This window comes from Eschscholzia californica, unplaced genomic scaffold (assembly GCF_041429995.1).
Source record: "Eschscholzia californica isolate CP2 unplaced genomic scaffold, dmEscCali1.0.p SCAF_3, whole genome shotgun sequence".
NCBI classification, from domain to species: Eukaryota; Viridiplantae; Streptophyta; class Magnoliopsida; order Ranunculales; family Papaveraceae; genus Eschscholzia; species Eschscholzia californica.
In genome coordinates this window covers 60,888,810-60,903,957 of record NW_028238420.1, presented here as the reverse complement: position 1 = coordinate 60,903,957, position 15,148 = coordinate 60,888,810, and the positions used below count along the sequence as shown (strand labels likewise).

General features: G+C 38.4%; 1 protein-coding gene across 3 annotated transcripts; it reads left to right on the top strand.

Annotated features, from left to right (window-relative positions):
- The first annotated feature begins 2,043 nt into the window (after positions 1–2,043).
- Positions 2,044–14,222, top strand: BRM (transcription regulatory protein SNF2). 3 transcript variants are annotated; one of them, XM_086670702.1, is made up of 15 exons: positions 2,044–2,238; positions 2,681–2,769; positions 3,703–5,022; positions 5,169–6,482; positions 6,643–6,755; positions 7,532–7,619; positions 7,701–7,787; positions 8,030–8,122; positions 8,193–8,276; positions 8,360–8,563; positions 9,925–10,167; positions 10,241–11,815; positions 11,905–12,441; positions 12,545–12,799; positions 13,352–14,222. In XM_086670702.1, the coding sequence occupies exons 3-15, from the start codon at positions 3,820–3,822 to the stop codon at positions 13,988–13,990; spliced, it is 6,435 nt and encodes a 2,144-aa protein (XP_086526828.1). In that variant the 5' UTR covers positions 2,044–2,238; positions 2,681–2,769; positions 3,703–3,819; the 3' UTR covers positions 13,991–14,222. The 3 variants fall into 3 exon arrangements, with proteins under 3 accessions (XP_086526828.1, XP_086526825.1, XP_086526827.1); XM_086670699.1 differs by having other exon boundaries at positions 2,058–2,238; positions 2,525–2,769; XM_086670701.1 differs by lacking the exon at positions 2,044–2,238 and having other exon boundaries at positions 2,446–2,769.
- Positions 14,223–15,148: the final 926 nt, after the last annotated feature.

Here is a 15,148-nt window from a genome sequence, read left to right as displayed (position 1 = left end):
GGGAATCTGTCCCACCAAAACAGACTAAATCAAACTGGTTGATTTTTCGTTTGAATTAAACAGAACCCAATCGATATGGTTTGAGTTCGATTTGAACATTTTGGAACCGACCAAACGAAACCCATATGACTTTTAAGCTTCTCATCTTTTCATCTACGCCCTCTGCTCAATTAGATCGACAAACTTGCTCTAACTAAACCCTTGTGGATGATTTTCCTGTTCTCAACTCTTTCATTGACTGATATTTCAGTCAATCAACCAGAACTTTCGACGTCGCGTCGCTTACTGACACACCCAAATATCACTTCTTTAAAGTGGGATGCTTGGGCAATCAATCTAACTTCAACTGGTATGGAAGAATGCATGCCTCCTCTTCCCGAGATGACGATATGTTTGATTTCTTTCTCGATTCGATCTCTTTATTTTTGGAAATATCATAAAAGATAACTAAAATCTTATTAGTTTCAAATAATCGAAACGTTGAAAGCTTGTCGAACATAAATGGAAGAAGACAAATCTGTTTTGATACATTAGTTCGAATTTATTTTCAGCCCCTAACATATTATGGGCTCATTACTTATTACAACAAGAAACAAAAAAAAAATTGTTTAGAAAGAAAAATGATTTTATCTTTAACTTTTTTTTTTTTTGATGAAGAGATTTTATCTTTAACTTGAAAAACAAAATAAGATTATGTCAAAATGCATTATGTTCATTCATAATATATCATGAACAATCATAATGACAGAATTGCCGAATTTCATAGAGTTTCACAAACGATGGGTGTTTTGGTCAAAAAACTTGATTTTGGACCTCCCCATAATAATTTTTTTCTTCATTAATTTTGCCTAATATTAGATTTAGTAAAAAAAGACTTATAATAATCATCTACTTTTCGTTGTACATTTTTTATGACATTTATAGTGCGTTTGGATGGCGGATTCCTATCAAAAATGCGATTTGGTAGGAATCAAAGTTCCTTATTTTGTTTGGCTACTAAAAATCCTACAACCTTGAATCATAAAGATTCATAAATTCAACATTTGTACTGGAACAATATCCCACCCTACCGCCTTAGATTTGCTAAGACTTTGAATTATCAAGACCAAATTTCAAACTAGAAATCAACCTAAAAAGATTTGCTAAAAATCCTACGACCAAATTCATAAATTTTTTTTTCATGAAATCAATATTATTTTTCTTCTCGAATTTTTTTTTTTGTAAAAATTACTTTTTTCCGAATTCTTTTTAAAAATCATTTTGTCCTTACTCGGTGATCCGACCGAGTCCGCCCGCTTATATAGTCTGCCCTACCGAACCCATCCATACCCCTTAGTTTATCTTACCCGTTATACCCACCCACCTATATGATTGATTTTAAGCCTTTAGATTTGTAGGGTTAGCTAAAACCGTTAGATTTCAAGAGTAAAAAATAGATCTTAAAATCACTTTTCTTAATCTTCGCCTCTCTACTTCTCTAGCCTCTCTCTCCAAAATCTCAATATCTCGTCAGTAACTTTAGAATCCACAATACACCGATCGTAATCCGTGAGAAGAAGAATAAAACCAATTGTAATCCATGAGAAATCTCAGTAATTATCTTTAAATTTTGTATTAATTTACTTTTTGAAATTGTAAAGTGAGAGTTCAGAAAGTTGTATTTAGTTGCAAAACAATTTTAATTTCAAATAAAAAATTCTTTATTTCTTCGTTAGTGGCCGGTGCTCGACCGACTGATACCCGATTTACCCGACTATCAAAACGGTCACGAACGGACACTTTGTTGGAGAAAAATCTGTAATGTCTGTCCTTTTTGTTCCGATGTCCGAGTGGACATTTAGGACTTGTGTTCGATTTTCATGAAAATACGGTTGCGTGAAAAAGAAAACGATCTTGCGAAAGAATTGGAAAAAAGAAACCGTTTTGGAAAAACGGTATTCCGACAAAAACACATGAGAACAACCGGATGATTAATGATAGAACAAGAGGGTAAGATCGTAATTAGGTATACTTATAGGGGTAAATTATTAAAGAGTAGATTTTAACCGTGGTTAGCTGTACCCAACTCTAGGGTTTAAATTGGGTATGGTTTATCAGCAATCATCCAAATCTGAAGAAAAAAGGAAAAAAAAATTTCCCCACCTTCACCTAAACGCAAACGTGTAGGGTTTGACTAAAACCACCATTGGAGGAGGGGATTTTAATTAGCTGGTTTCCGACTTGTTCGCTAGGATCACGGTAAGCTAAAACCACTTTCCGATCTGTTGAATTTAAAACAAAAGGGATTTGTTTTTTTATAAACCCTAAATCAGCCTGAGATTTAGATCTATCTAGCAACAACAGCGAAAATGTTGGAGTGAAAGTTCTAGAGAGAGAAAGTTTTAGTGTGTGTGTGTGACTGGTTGTGATGTCTTGATCGATGGACAAAGTAGACGTTTTAGAGAGAGAGAAAAGAGCGGGTTTTTCGAAGCGCGTAATTTGCCCTGCTTTTGAATTTCAGTTTTGTTTTTGTGTTTGTTAATAGGTTTGGGGGTTTAGGTTTACATTTGAATTATTTGCATGCAATCTGGTGGCTCCCAGCAGGGCGTTGGCGCCACCGGTCATGGCCGAAATAATTCGGTGGCGCCGCCCGGCAGGTCTTCATCTTCTTCTTCTGCTTCACCATCTTCTTCTTCTTCAGCTGTATCAGCTCCACATCAAGGGTTTGATTCAATTCAGCAACAACAACAACAACAACAACAACAACATCAGCAACTAGCGTTTAGGCAGGTTAGTATTTTGTTTCGGTTTTGGTTTATTTTGTGTCAATGGGGTTTAGTAACTTCAGTGTTATCTTTTGAGCAAGTGAGGATATTCAAGGGGTCTTAAAGTTCAGTTTTTTTGGGCAAATGGTTTTAATTAGACTGTTTAATTGGTTCAATTGTGCATTAGGGCATTTGGTTTGATTTTTCAGCTTTGGGTTTGACTAGTTTATTTCGAACACTGAGAGAGTTGGTTAATTGTAGTTTTCAAACAGAAAGTTAGCTAATTGATGGGGTTTACTCAAATTGTTCAAATGTGTAAGAACTCTTTACCAATGGAGTAGAGGGAACCTATGGGCTCCAGCAATTTCTTAGACTGCCATCTGTTAAGGAAACTATGTACTTTTTTATGTTTTCTTTAGGGGTGAGATCTCTCAGTTGTTAGATTCTTGACCTTTTTTGTACGTTTTGACCCCCATTATAAATCGTGCCTTTTTCGTTTCATATATGAATTCGGTCTTAATTTCAAAAAAAGAAAAGAAAGTTAATTCATTAATATGTGGAGGCAGATAATCTGAGTAAATGTCGGAGTAGGTACTGGTCTTAGCTTAGAAACTTAATAAATTTTGTCCATATTGGTGGGACTGACCTATTAAGCAATATATTATGGTTAATTCCATCACCCCTAGTTGCCACTTCTCTCGCTCACGCATTCTTGGTTCCAACAAGTTTGTAAATATCTGTTGCTGGAACTCCCAGGTTGCAAAATGTGCTGCCATATCGAGCCACAAATTAAAACTTGTTATTTATCATGTTGGAAATTTTAGTTAGAGAACTATTGAAAGATATCTAATGATTTGTAGCTATAGGTTTCTTTAACTATTAGTTGAGATTGAATAGCGCAATAGGTGTGCATGAATGATCTTGTCGTTTGACTTGATTTTGGTCTATATTTATGCAGCCATTGCCGCAGTCACTTAGGAAGCCTTCTGAAGGTGATGAAGCAATTTTAGCTTATCAGGCACGTAGCCTCCACGGAGGCGTGGGTGGAAGCAACTTCCTAACTCCATCTGGCCCTATGCATTTGTCTCAAGAACATGGTTCTTCTCAGGCTCGCGAGGTGAGTCAAAATAAGAGCCAGGGTGTAGAACAACAGAACACGCAAAGTGCAAGTCATCAAGCTTATATGCACTATGCTCTCCAAGCTGCCCAGCAAAAATCTGCTCTTGGGAGTATGATGCAACATCAACAAGGTAAGATGGGAATAGTGGGCCCTTCATCTGGCAAGGATCAGGATGTTAATACGACCAATCTAAGAGTACAGGAGCTTATGTCTATTCAGGGAGCTAAACAATCACAGGGTTCTACGCCAAGTAAGTCACCTGAACACTTCACACGTGATGAGAAGCAGATTGAGCAAGGTCAGAAGCAGTTATCTGATCAAAGGAGTGATTCAAGGCCTTCACCTCATCAGATGGCAGGAAATGGACAAATGGCAGCAAACATGACGAGGCCAATGCAGGCGCCACAGGCTCAACCTAACATCCAAAACATTGCAAGCAACCAGTTTGCCATGGCCCAGTTCCAAGCGATGCAGGCTTGGGCATTGGAAAACAATATTGATTTGTCTTTACCTGCCAATGCCAATTTGATCACTCAATTGTTACCCCTTTGGCAATCCAGAATTGCTGCCACACAGAAATCCAACGAAATAAATGCAGCCACACAAGCACCACGACAGCCAATGATAAGGCAACACTCAATGCCTTCTCCCCCAGTTGGTAGTGAGAGTTCTGCCCATGGAAATTCATCGAGTGATATTTCTGCCCAGTCTGGCTCTGTAAAAGCCTGGCCATCAGGTCCTTCTGGTCTGTTTACAACTACACCGTCTTCTGTTGGGGTTAATGCTAATAACATTCAGATACAACAGCTTCCTGTTCAGAACCGGGAGACCCAGTCTTCTAAACAGCCTATTATGAATGGGATGCCTCCTATGCATCCGCCACAGCCATTTGCAAACACAAGTCAAGGAATCGATCATTCTATGCAAGGGAAGAGTACTAGTGGCACGGAAAGTTCACAAGCTCAGTACTTCAGGCAGTTGCAGCAGTTGAATCGATCTTCTCCACAATCTGCGACTCCATTTAATGGAGGAGGTTCCGCCTCCAACCTCCCGTCTCAAGGTGGACAAAGGACTCAGGTGTCACAACAGCGATTTGGGTTTACCAAGCAGCAACTCCATGTTCTTAAAGCACAAATACTGGCATTCAGGCGCCTGAAGGTATGTGAGGCTGTACTTCCACATACTATGATATACTTGTTTTGACTATTCGAGAATTAGTTTATTATGAGTCTGACTTTAATAAAGGTTTCACAATTTTTTGTTGGATTAGTGTTATTGATGTTTGTTTTTCGTTTTTTCCGCAGCGAGGTGAGGGCAGTCTTCCTCAAGAAGTTCTCAGGGCTATTGCACCACCACCCCTTGAATCACAGCTGCAACAGGTTCTTCTTCCTCCAGTGACAAATAACCATGATATGTCTGCCAGCAAAAATGTCGAAGAACACCAGTCACACTTAGAATCAACCGAGAGGCCACCTCAAATCTCACAAACAAATAGAGGGAGCCAGAGTATTCCAAAAGATGAATCCGTTGCTGGAGAGGAAAAAACAGCTACCTCTGCACAAATGCAAGTTGTCACAAAGGACCCTGTGCAGATGATGTCTACTGAGAATGAAGGACATACCACTTTTTCAGTTAAATCTGAGCAGGAAATTGATCGTGGGGGTCAGCAAATTCCTGTTAAAGGTGATTTGGCAACAGAAAAAGGAAAAGTGGTTCCTACACAGATTGCTGTTTCAGAAGCTATGCAAGCTGATAAAGCCAATCAAGCAGGAACTGCCACCCAACCAAAAGACAATGGCGCCACAAGAAAATATCCTGGGCCTCTCTTCGACTTTCCTTTCTTCACTAGGAAACATGACGCTGGTTCAGCAATGAATGGGAACAACACAAACAATCTAACATTAGCATATGATGTGAAGGATCTACTCCTGGAGGAAGGCAATGAAGTGCTTAGCAAAAAGAGGGCCGAAAATCTAAAAAAGATAACAGGTTTATTGACAGTGAATTTGGAAAGGAAAAGGATTAGTCCGGATCTCGTTGTGCGTCTCCAAATTGAGGAAAAAAAACTTCGTCTACTAGATCTACAAGCACGTATGAGAGAGGAAGTTGATCAACAGCAACAGGAGATAATGGCAATGCCTGATAGGCCATACCGTAAGTTTGTTAGGTTATGTGAACGCCAGCGGATGGAGCTTTCCCGGCAAGTGCAGGTATCTCAAAAGCTCCAGAGGGAGAAGTATTTAAAATCTGTTTTCAATTGGCGTAAAAAGCTTCTTGAGGCTCATTGGGCCATCCGTGATGCACGTACTGCACGCAACAGGGGAGTTGCGAAATATCACGAAAGAATGTTAAGGGAGTTTTCAAAGCGTAAGGATGAGGACAGGAATAAAAGGATGGAGGCTTTGAAGAATAATGATGTTGACAGATACCGTGAAATGTTGCTCGAGCAGCAAACCAGCATCACAGGTGATGCTGCTCAAAGATATTCTGTTCTCTCATCATTTCTTTCACAGACAGAAGAATATCTTCACAAATTGGGAGGGAAAATAAGGGCTACTAAGAGTCAGCAGGAAGTGGAGGATGCGTCCAATGCAGCTGCAGCTGCTGCACGATCTCAGGTATGCTTTCTTTTAGTGGGAGACTAGAGTAAAAAAAAATTTACTTCTCGAAATTGTATTTTTTTTTCCTGTTTTTTTTTTTTTTGCTTGTTTTCTGCTCATGTTTTACCATAAGAACTTTTTCCTCTCATTTAGATTTCTCTTTTTGGGTTCATGACAGGGTCTCTCTGAAGAAGAAGTTAAAGCAGCAGCAACTTGTGCTAGGGAAGAAGTTATGATAAGGAATCGTTTCTTTGAAATGAACGCACGGAAGGAGAGTTCGTCAGTTAATAAGTAAGTCTACTATATGAATGTTAATGCACCGAAGTATTTATAGTAGATAGATTTGGATTATCAGTATTAAAATGACTTAGGTGCCCTCGAATTTTTTTTGTTCGTTCTGTGTGGGGTAAATAGCAAATTAATCCCCGACAAAGGCACCCCGAACGTCCTGACATTTAGCTTAGAAATTAAAAAGTCCAATTGGACTTGAGCAGAATCAGAACGGCATTTTCTACATATATTGCAATATTGATTCTGTACGGCGTTCTCTTAAGTTTTTTGCTTAAATTCTGCTTCGACCTCCTGTTTAACTTTTTCTTGTACTCATTTCTCCAAAAAAGTATGCTCTTAAGATTTTGGTGCTACGAAACAAGGACTATGCCTCATAGTTTAGCCCACTGAAGCGGCTCCCATGTCTTCACGTACCATACTAGTTGTATTTCGGTGGTCCTATAATTCTTATCTATCTATTTTTTTAACTGAAAATAATATTCATCTTTCTAGTGATCAATTGATTAGCTTGATTTTCACTGATGATAAAAAAAAAAGTTAATTAATTTGGTTTGTTCATCTCTAAGATCATTGCTGCTATTAGTAAGTGATGTGTTCGTTTTTTTGGCAATAGTGTTCTCTTAGAGAAAGTATTTATTTCTGCAGCAGTTCTTAGTTGTTCTAATTTGCATGTTGTCTTTCGACTGTACTATGATTGTTTATTCAAGTTGCATTTTTTGCTTACCTAAAGCAAGTCCCTGATCTAGTTAATGTACTGTTACTGTTAACTGCACCAGGTACTACAATCTTGCACATGCTGTGGATGAGAAGGTCTTTAGACAACCATCAATGCTGCGAGCTGGGACTTTACGTGATTACCAGCTCGTACGTTTCAATATCTCAGATTATGATCATTATCCTATATTCATTTTTTGTATGAATTAACCATTTTGTTCCATCTTGCAGGTTGGGTTGCAATGGATGCTCTCTTTGTACAACAACAAATTAAATGGTATATTGGCAGATGAAATGGGGCTTGGGAAGACGGTACAGGTGAGTTCATTATCTTTATTAGGTTGAGCGACTTCCTTCATCTCTCTTTTGGAGTTCCATTCTGTTGCTTTCTCTTTTTCTCATATTGATTTAACTAATGTTATTTAGTGCCATATGTGACACTGGGGCTTGTGTTAATGTTTTTGTATAGGTTTTTTGCTTCGCTAGATTAACTGACAAGTTAGTTTTCCTGCAAAAGCCTGTATATATTTGCAATTTTTATGGTTTATTTGCTCCAACAGGTGATGGCGCTCATAGCTTATCTGATGGAGTTTAAAGGAAACTACGGACCACATCTTATAATTGTTCCAAATGCTGTTTTGGTTAACTGGAAGGTGAGATACATTTCCAGCCATACAGGGTTTGAAATATCTACTCTGTCAATCTCACATTCACATTTTTCAGAGTGAGCTGCATAATTGGCTGCCATCCGTGTCTTGCATTTACTATGTTGGTGCGAAGGATCAACGATCTAAGTTATTTTCTCAAGTAAGTTGCCCCGTTTACGTTTGTCGCTGAATTGAATAAATTTGATTGTTTTCTAATCTCTCTCGTGCCAATACTTTCTCTAGGAGGTTTGTGCCATGAAATTCAATATTCTTGTAACAACGTATGAGTTTATCATGTTTGATCGGACAAAGCTGTCAAAAGTCGATTGGAAGTATATCATAATCGATGAAGCACAACGAATGAAGGATAGGGAATCTGTTCTAGCGCGTGACCTCGATAGATATCGGTGCCAGAGGCGTCTGCTTCTTACAGGGACTCCATTACAGGTATATCTCTTAACCTTTTATTAAGCTGTATTATTGAATGCCGAGTTCCTGAGTTCTTCTACTGTTTTCTTCCTTTTATTAAGCTGATGCAGTTTGTATTAGTATATACGAATTATGGGTATCAAAACTTCTGCATGAGTTTGATTAATTATGAGAAGTTTGATGGCTCTTGTACGGTCTTGTAGGGTCTTGTAGGGTCTCTTAAGACCTGCTACTTTTTATAAACTATTTTCAGTATTATAGTATTCCTCTCTAAAGAAATTCGTACCCGATCCTTCATACCCTTTTCGGGTGTGTTTGAGACCTAGTACTCCAAATTTGGTGTTCCAGAATTTGTTTGTCTTAATTACCCAATTCCTTTGTCAAAATATATAAGCTCCTACTAGTTGAGTAGTTAACTACAAAAATTTTCATTTAGCGAGTTAAAATTTTATACTTATTTGGAGATAGGATGTCTGAAATTAGGTGATTTATTATATAGGCATCATAAAGAGTATATATTGGTTTGGGAAATAGTCCAGAATGTACTGCGACTAAAAATAACATTGAGTAGGGACCATCTCGGAAGCCCTACAGCAATCTTCACACAGAATCATCAAACAGGGGAGGCCCTGCCTTCATAGACATACTGTGATGGACCAAAGACAACCGGCGTTATGAACTTAGCTTATAACAGGGGTTATTGAAATCGAACTTGTATTAATATCTATATTTTTTACAACTTTAAAATATACATTTACGTGAAGCACACTCAGACATCGGGTGAAAAATCCATACGAAAGAGAAGAAGAAATGAATCTTACCTAAGGTTATGTTAGTGTGAACCCACAAAGATAATTCACAAAGGAAACAGAGATGGGAAAAATCCGAATCCAACAATAAACTACTGGTAGTTTACTGTTTGTTTCGTAGTTTTCCCGTCTTTGGTTCCTTTGTGAATTATCTTTGTGGCTTCACACTAACATAACCTTTGGTAAGCTTCATTTTCGTTTATCTCTCATATGGATTATAAACGTAGTTAAACAAAACAAGGATGCATAACTTAATTTTAAAAGAATTAGTAGACTACCGGTAGTTTACGCTTTTATTGTTATTTATTGATCTCTGGCCTTAAGGACTGCCCTATCATGCAGGAGCAAGGGTTCAATAAGTTTAAACAAAATTTGAGATAGCAATGCATGACTAGACATTTAATCAATTCCTTGCAATTTTATCAGAAAATGATCACAATCTTCTCCAAGTCAATTTCGTCAAGCAGTTTCCTTTTCTGTCACTACTCCTCAAGTTGCATTTTGTACAGTCTTAATGATGTCATGTGATGTTGATGTGTTGAGTTGCATTTGGTGTCATTTCCTGTGCAGAATGATCTGAAAGAGCTGTGGTCTTTACTGAATTTACTCCTTCCAGATGTATTTGATAACCGAAAAGTGTTCCATGATTGGTTCTCAAAACCCTTTCAAAAGGATGCTCCTGTACATGATGCTGAAGATGATTGGCTTGAAACTGAGAAAAAGGTGATCATTATTCACCGACTTCATCAAATCTTAGAGCCTTTTATGCTCAGACGCCGTGTTGAAGATGTGGAAGGGTCTCTCCCTCGAAAGGTGAACTAGCTCCAAATATCTAGTTGATTCGAGTACTTGTAAATAGTTGATGAAGTTGATTTGTGTGTTGCAGGTCTCCATTGTTTTAAGATGTAAAATGTCAGCCATTCAGGGTGCAATATATGATTGGATCAAGTCCACTGGTACTATTAGGGTTGATCCAGAGGAGGAGCTGCTTAGGGTTCAAAAGAATCCGTTATACCAGCCTAAGACATATAAAAATCTCAACAACAAATGTATGGAGCTTCGTAAAACTTGTAATCATCCCTTGCTTAATTATCCTTATTTCAACGATTACTCAAAAGATTTCCTTATAAGATCTTGTGGGAAGCTTTGGATTCTAGATAGGATTCTTATGAAACTTCAGAGAACTGGACATCGTGTACTACTATTTAGTACAATGACAAAGCTTCTGGATATACTGGAGGAGTACTTGCAATGGAGGCGTCTTGTTTATAGAAGAATCGACGGGACAACTAGTTTAGAAGATCGTGAATCAGCCATTGTAGAATTTAATAGACCTGATACTGATTGCTTTATCTTTTTGCTGAGTATTCGTGCTGCTGGAAGAGGTCTAAATCTTCAAACTGCTGATACTGTTGTCATCTATGATCCTGATCCTAATCCAAAAAACGAAGAACAAGCAGTGGCTAGGGCTCATCGTATTGGACAGAAGAGAGAGGTAAAAGTCATATATATGGAGGCAGTTGTTGACAAAATCTCAAGTAGTCAGAAAGAGGATGAATTTGGAACTGGTGGTAGTGTTGATTCTGAGGATGATCTTGCTGGTAAAGATCGATATATAGGGTCTATTGAGAGCCTTATACGCAATAATATTCAACAATATAAGATCGACATGGCAGATGAAGTTATCAATGCCGGACGTTTTGATCAGAGGACAACCCATGAAGAGAGGCGTATGACATTGGAAACGTTACTGCATGACGACGAGAGATATCAAGAAACAGTACATAATGTCCCTTCTTTGCAAGAGGTTAACCGAATGATTGCTCGTAGTGAAGAAGAAGTAGAGATTTTTGATCAAATGGATGAAGAATTTGACTGGGCTGAGGAAATGACAAGATATGATCAGGTACCTGAGTGGCTTCGAGCAAGTTCTAGGGAAGTAAATGCTGCCATTGCTAGTTTAAACAAGAAACCGTCGAAGAACAAATTAGCTGTCAGTGCTGTTGTGGAACCTAGTGAAGTGGCTGCAGATGGAACTCCTGTGATTTCTGAGCGGAGAAAGAGGCGAGCAACGGGTTCATCAAATAGAAGATCTCCTATATATATAGAATATGATGATGAAAATGGAGAGTTTTCTGAAGCAAGTTCAGAAGAGAGGAATGAATATTCTTTGCATGACGAAGAGGAGGAAATAGGTGAAGAAGAGGAAGAAGGTACTGGTGCTCCACCAAGTAATAAGGATCGGCCCGCAGAGGAGAGTCTGGCTGGCGATGGTGGACATGAATACCCTCGAGCGTTGCAGGCCACTAGAAGTAATCATGTTTTTGATGGAGCTGGTTCCTCAGGGTCATCCTCTGGGAGCCGAAGATTGACACAGCTTCTCTCTCCTTCAATGTCTGCCCAGAAGTTTGGGTCACTATCTGCGTTAGATAATAGGCCAGGTTCAATTCCAAAAAGACTGGTATGTTTGGTCCCCCTTGGTTTATGTTTTACTTGTGTTCACTTTAGATTTACTTTTCCTAATATACTCTTGTGGAAGTGCTTCTCCAGCCAGATGACCTAGAGGAAGGAGAAATTGCTCTTTCTGGTGATTCACAGATAGACCTTCAACAATCTGGGAGTTGGATTCATGATCGTGATGATGGTGAGGATGAACAAGTTTTGCAGCCAAAAATAAGACGAAAACGTAGTCTTCGTACTCGGCCAAGACATGCTTTGGAGAAGTTTCAAGAAAGACCTGTTAGTGAGAAGTCTTCTCTCTTGAGAGGAAGTACGTCTCAGCTCCCCATTCATTCAGATCTTGACTACATGTCACAATTAAAGACTGGTACAGACAATGAGACCTTTGGGATGCATGCTATCAGAAATGACCCAAACGATTCAACTATGAGAAATAGAAGAAATACACCATCCAGGAGGGGTCCAAATTCTTCAAAATCGCAAGCCACTCCGAAGCTGAACAGACTTAATAGCGTACATGTGTCAACAGATAACACCACAGACCCCTCCAGAGAATGCTGGGATGGTAGAGCTATGAGTGGAACCAGCTATGTTGGCAACAAAATGTCTAACATTGTTCAACGAAAGGTGTGTGCACCCTTTATTATTGGAAAGCTTTAATAGTTTAGTCTAATATCTTGTACGTAGTACACAGAATTTTACCCTCCCACACGATCATGCTTTTTTGCAGTGCAAGAATGTAATCAGCAAGCTCCAGAGAAGGATCGAGAAAGATGGTCCTCAAATCGTACCTCTGTTAACAGATTTTTGGAGGAGAAACGAGCACTCTAGCTATACGAGTGGGATAAGTGGGAGTACCCTCTTAGATCTACAGAGGATCGATCAAAGTGTGGACAGGTTAGATTACAATGGAGTGATGGATTTTGTCTCAGACGTGCAATTCATGTTGAAAAATGTGGCTCAATATTTTGGCTTCTCTCTTGAGGTATGTTTCGGTTGTGTTTCTCATGATATGAAGTATATGCATGAATCCTGGAACTGGCATGCATGTTACCCCATTTAATCTATGTAAAACCTCCTGTTTTTCTTGTTTAGACACATTTAGTGTCAAACACTAGCTCTTATATGTTTTTTGCCAAGGATGGAGAAAACCAAATGTTCCAACACTAATTTACTTCAACAGTGTCCCAAGCTCTCATAGATCCTTAGTTTGTTGTACTCCTGTGTTTATAAATTTAATCGTTATATTTCAAATGAAGAAATAAAATTTATATTATTCTTTTAGAAAATGCAATTTGTTATTGTGGTACAACTTTCTATTTCTAATTGTTTGAGTAATGATATGAATTTGTTGAGTTGAATGATTTGATTCGAAGTTAGTAGAATACGATCTTTCAACAAAAAAAAAGAGTTAGTAGAATACGAAATGTACTATTCATCGAAAGAAGGATTTAGTGTTTTAACGATACAGATGTTCCAAGTTGTTTTGTCATTTAAATCGTGGTCAAGTTCATGAACTGTCTAATTTGATGCACAGGTGAGATCCGAAGCAAGGAAAGTACAAGATCTATTCTTCGACTTATTGAAGATTGCGTTTCCAGACACTGATTTCCGGGAAGCCAGGAGCACAGTCTTGTTTGCAACTGGTGGTGTTGCCTCTGCACTGTCCCCTAAACAGGGTTCTATTAGCCAAAATAAGCGACATAAGCTAATCAATGAAGTGGAACCAGAGCCAAGTCCTCCGCCAAAGCCGATTCACCGTGGGCCTATGACTGCTGGCCCTTCCAAGTTGCAAAAAGCATCCAGACTAGGGGTTGGCAGTTCCCGTGATCAGAGTCACCTTGTCGAGCCACCACTGCTTACTCATCCAGGGGAGCTGGTCATCTGCAAGAAGAAAAGGAATGAGAGGGAAAAATCGGTGGGGAAGTCAAGGATTGCTCCAGGTCCTGTGTCTCCTCCAAGCGCAGGCCGAAGCATCCGAGTTCCGGGTCCCTCTCAGAGAGAGGTGAGGTTGAGTCAGCAGACTACACATCATCAGCATGGATGGGCTCACCAACCGGCCCAACAGGCTGAAAGTGGTGGTGGTGGCAGCGGTAGCGGGGGAAATATGGGTTGGACAAAGCCTGTGAAGAGAATGAGGACAGATTCTGGTAAAAGAAGGCCAAGCCATTTATAAAATTTGAATTGGAAGAGTGTAGATATAATGAAAGAGTAAACTATTTGATTTTTAGGTGTAAGTTTAGTTTGGCCTTTAAATGGTCTTCTGTTATGTGTACAAGTTCAAAAAAAAAAATGAGTCCCTTAATTTACTACTATTATATAGATGTACACCTCATTTGGATCATTGTATTTCTAACTTTGGTCATTAGATACCAGAAATGAAAAGCCCACTATTCAGGATTTACAAATACCATCTTCTTCTCATGTTGGGTATTTGGGTTAGAGTTTCTCTCTCTCTCTATCTACAACTCTCTCTCTCTCTCTCACTCTCTCTCTCTCTCTCTCTCTCTAGAACCACAAATTCAATACACAAACATGGGTTCTTTATCTAATTTGTTGCTTTTGGATGCCTCTTCAAAGATTAGCTGTTAACTAACTTTTGTTTAATAATTTATGAAAGATAAACAAGTATTAATTTATAATATCATTCTTGAGTTATTTTTTGTGTAATATTGAATCAAAATATAAGGAAGGACCCATGATTTAGGAGAACAGACTAACATGTTCTTTATCTTGTTAAGATAATATGGACTTCACATGTAGTAGTCCAACCAATCTAATATAATATTTAACTACCCTAGAGGGGTTAATCTAAAACCCTTACTTTAATCGATCATAATCATATCTTAACGGTCGGTCGGCGAATTATCTAGTAACATAGTTTAATGAATAAAAATTAGGAAATTTCCTAGCTGTGTTTAGCTCTACTCATGAGTTCGTATATCTGTATAATAATGTTTGCCGGCCAAGGGAAACAAGCGTGTGAAACCACCCCGTTGTCCCGTTGAGGAGTCAATTTTATATTATAAGCTAGATTTTGCTAAAAATTAATGCCAAGTATAATTTAGATAACATTAATCTGTATTTCTTAGTTTAGTACATTTAGAAAATGTTCATTATTTGATATTACTTTAGGGTTTGATTGACTTTCACCAAACTGTCCTCTTAATTTGGCTGTGATTAGATCTGGCTATGAAAATAATTGTAGAAAAACAAAGATTTGGCCTTACAAACAGTTAGACAAATCCTAGATATTAGTGTCTTCCCTTCAAGAAGCACACACATTTACACTTTTGAAAACAATGTCTCAATTGAAGTAGACAAGATCTCTCTC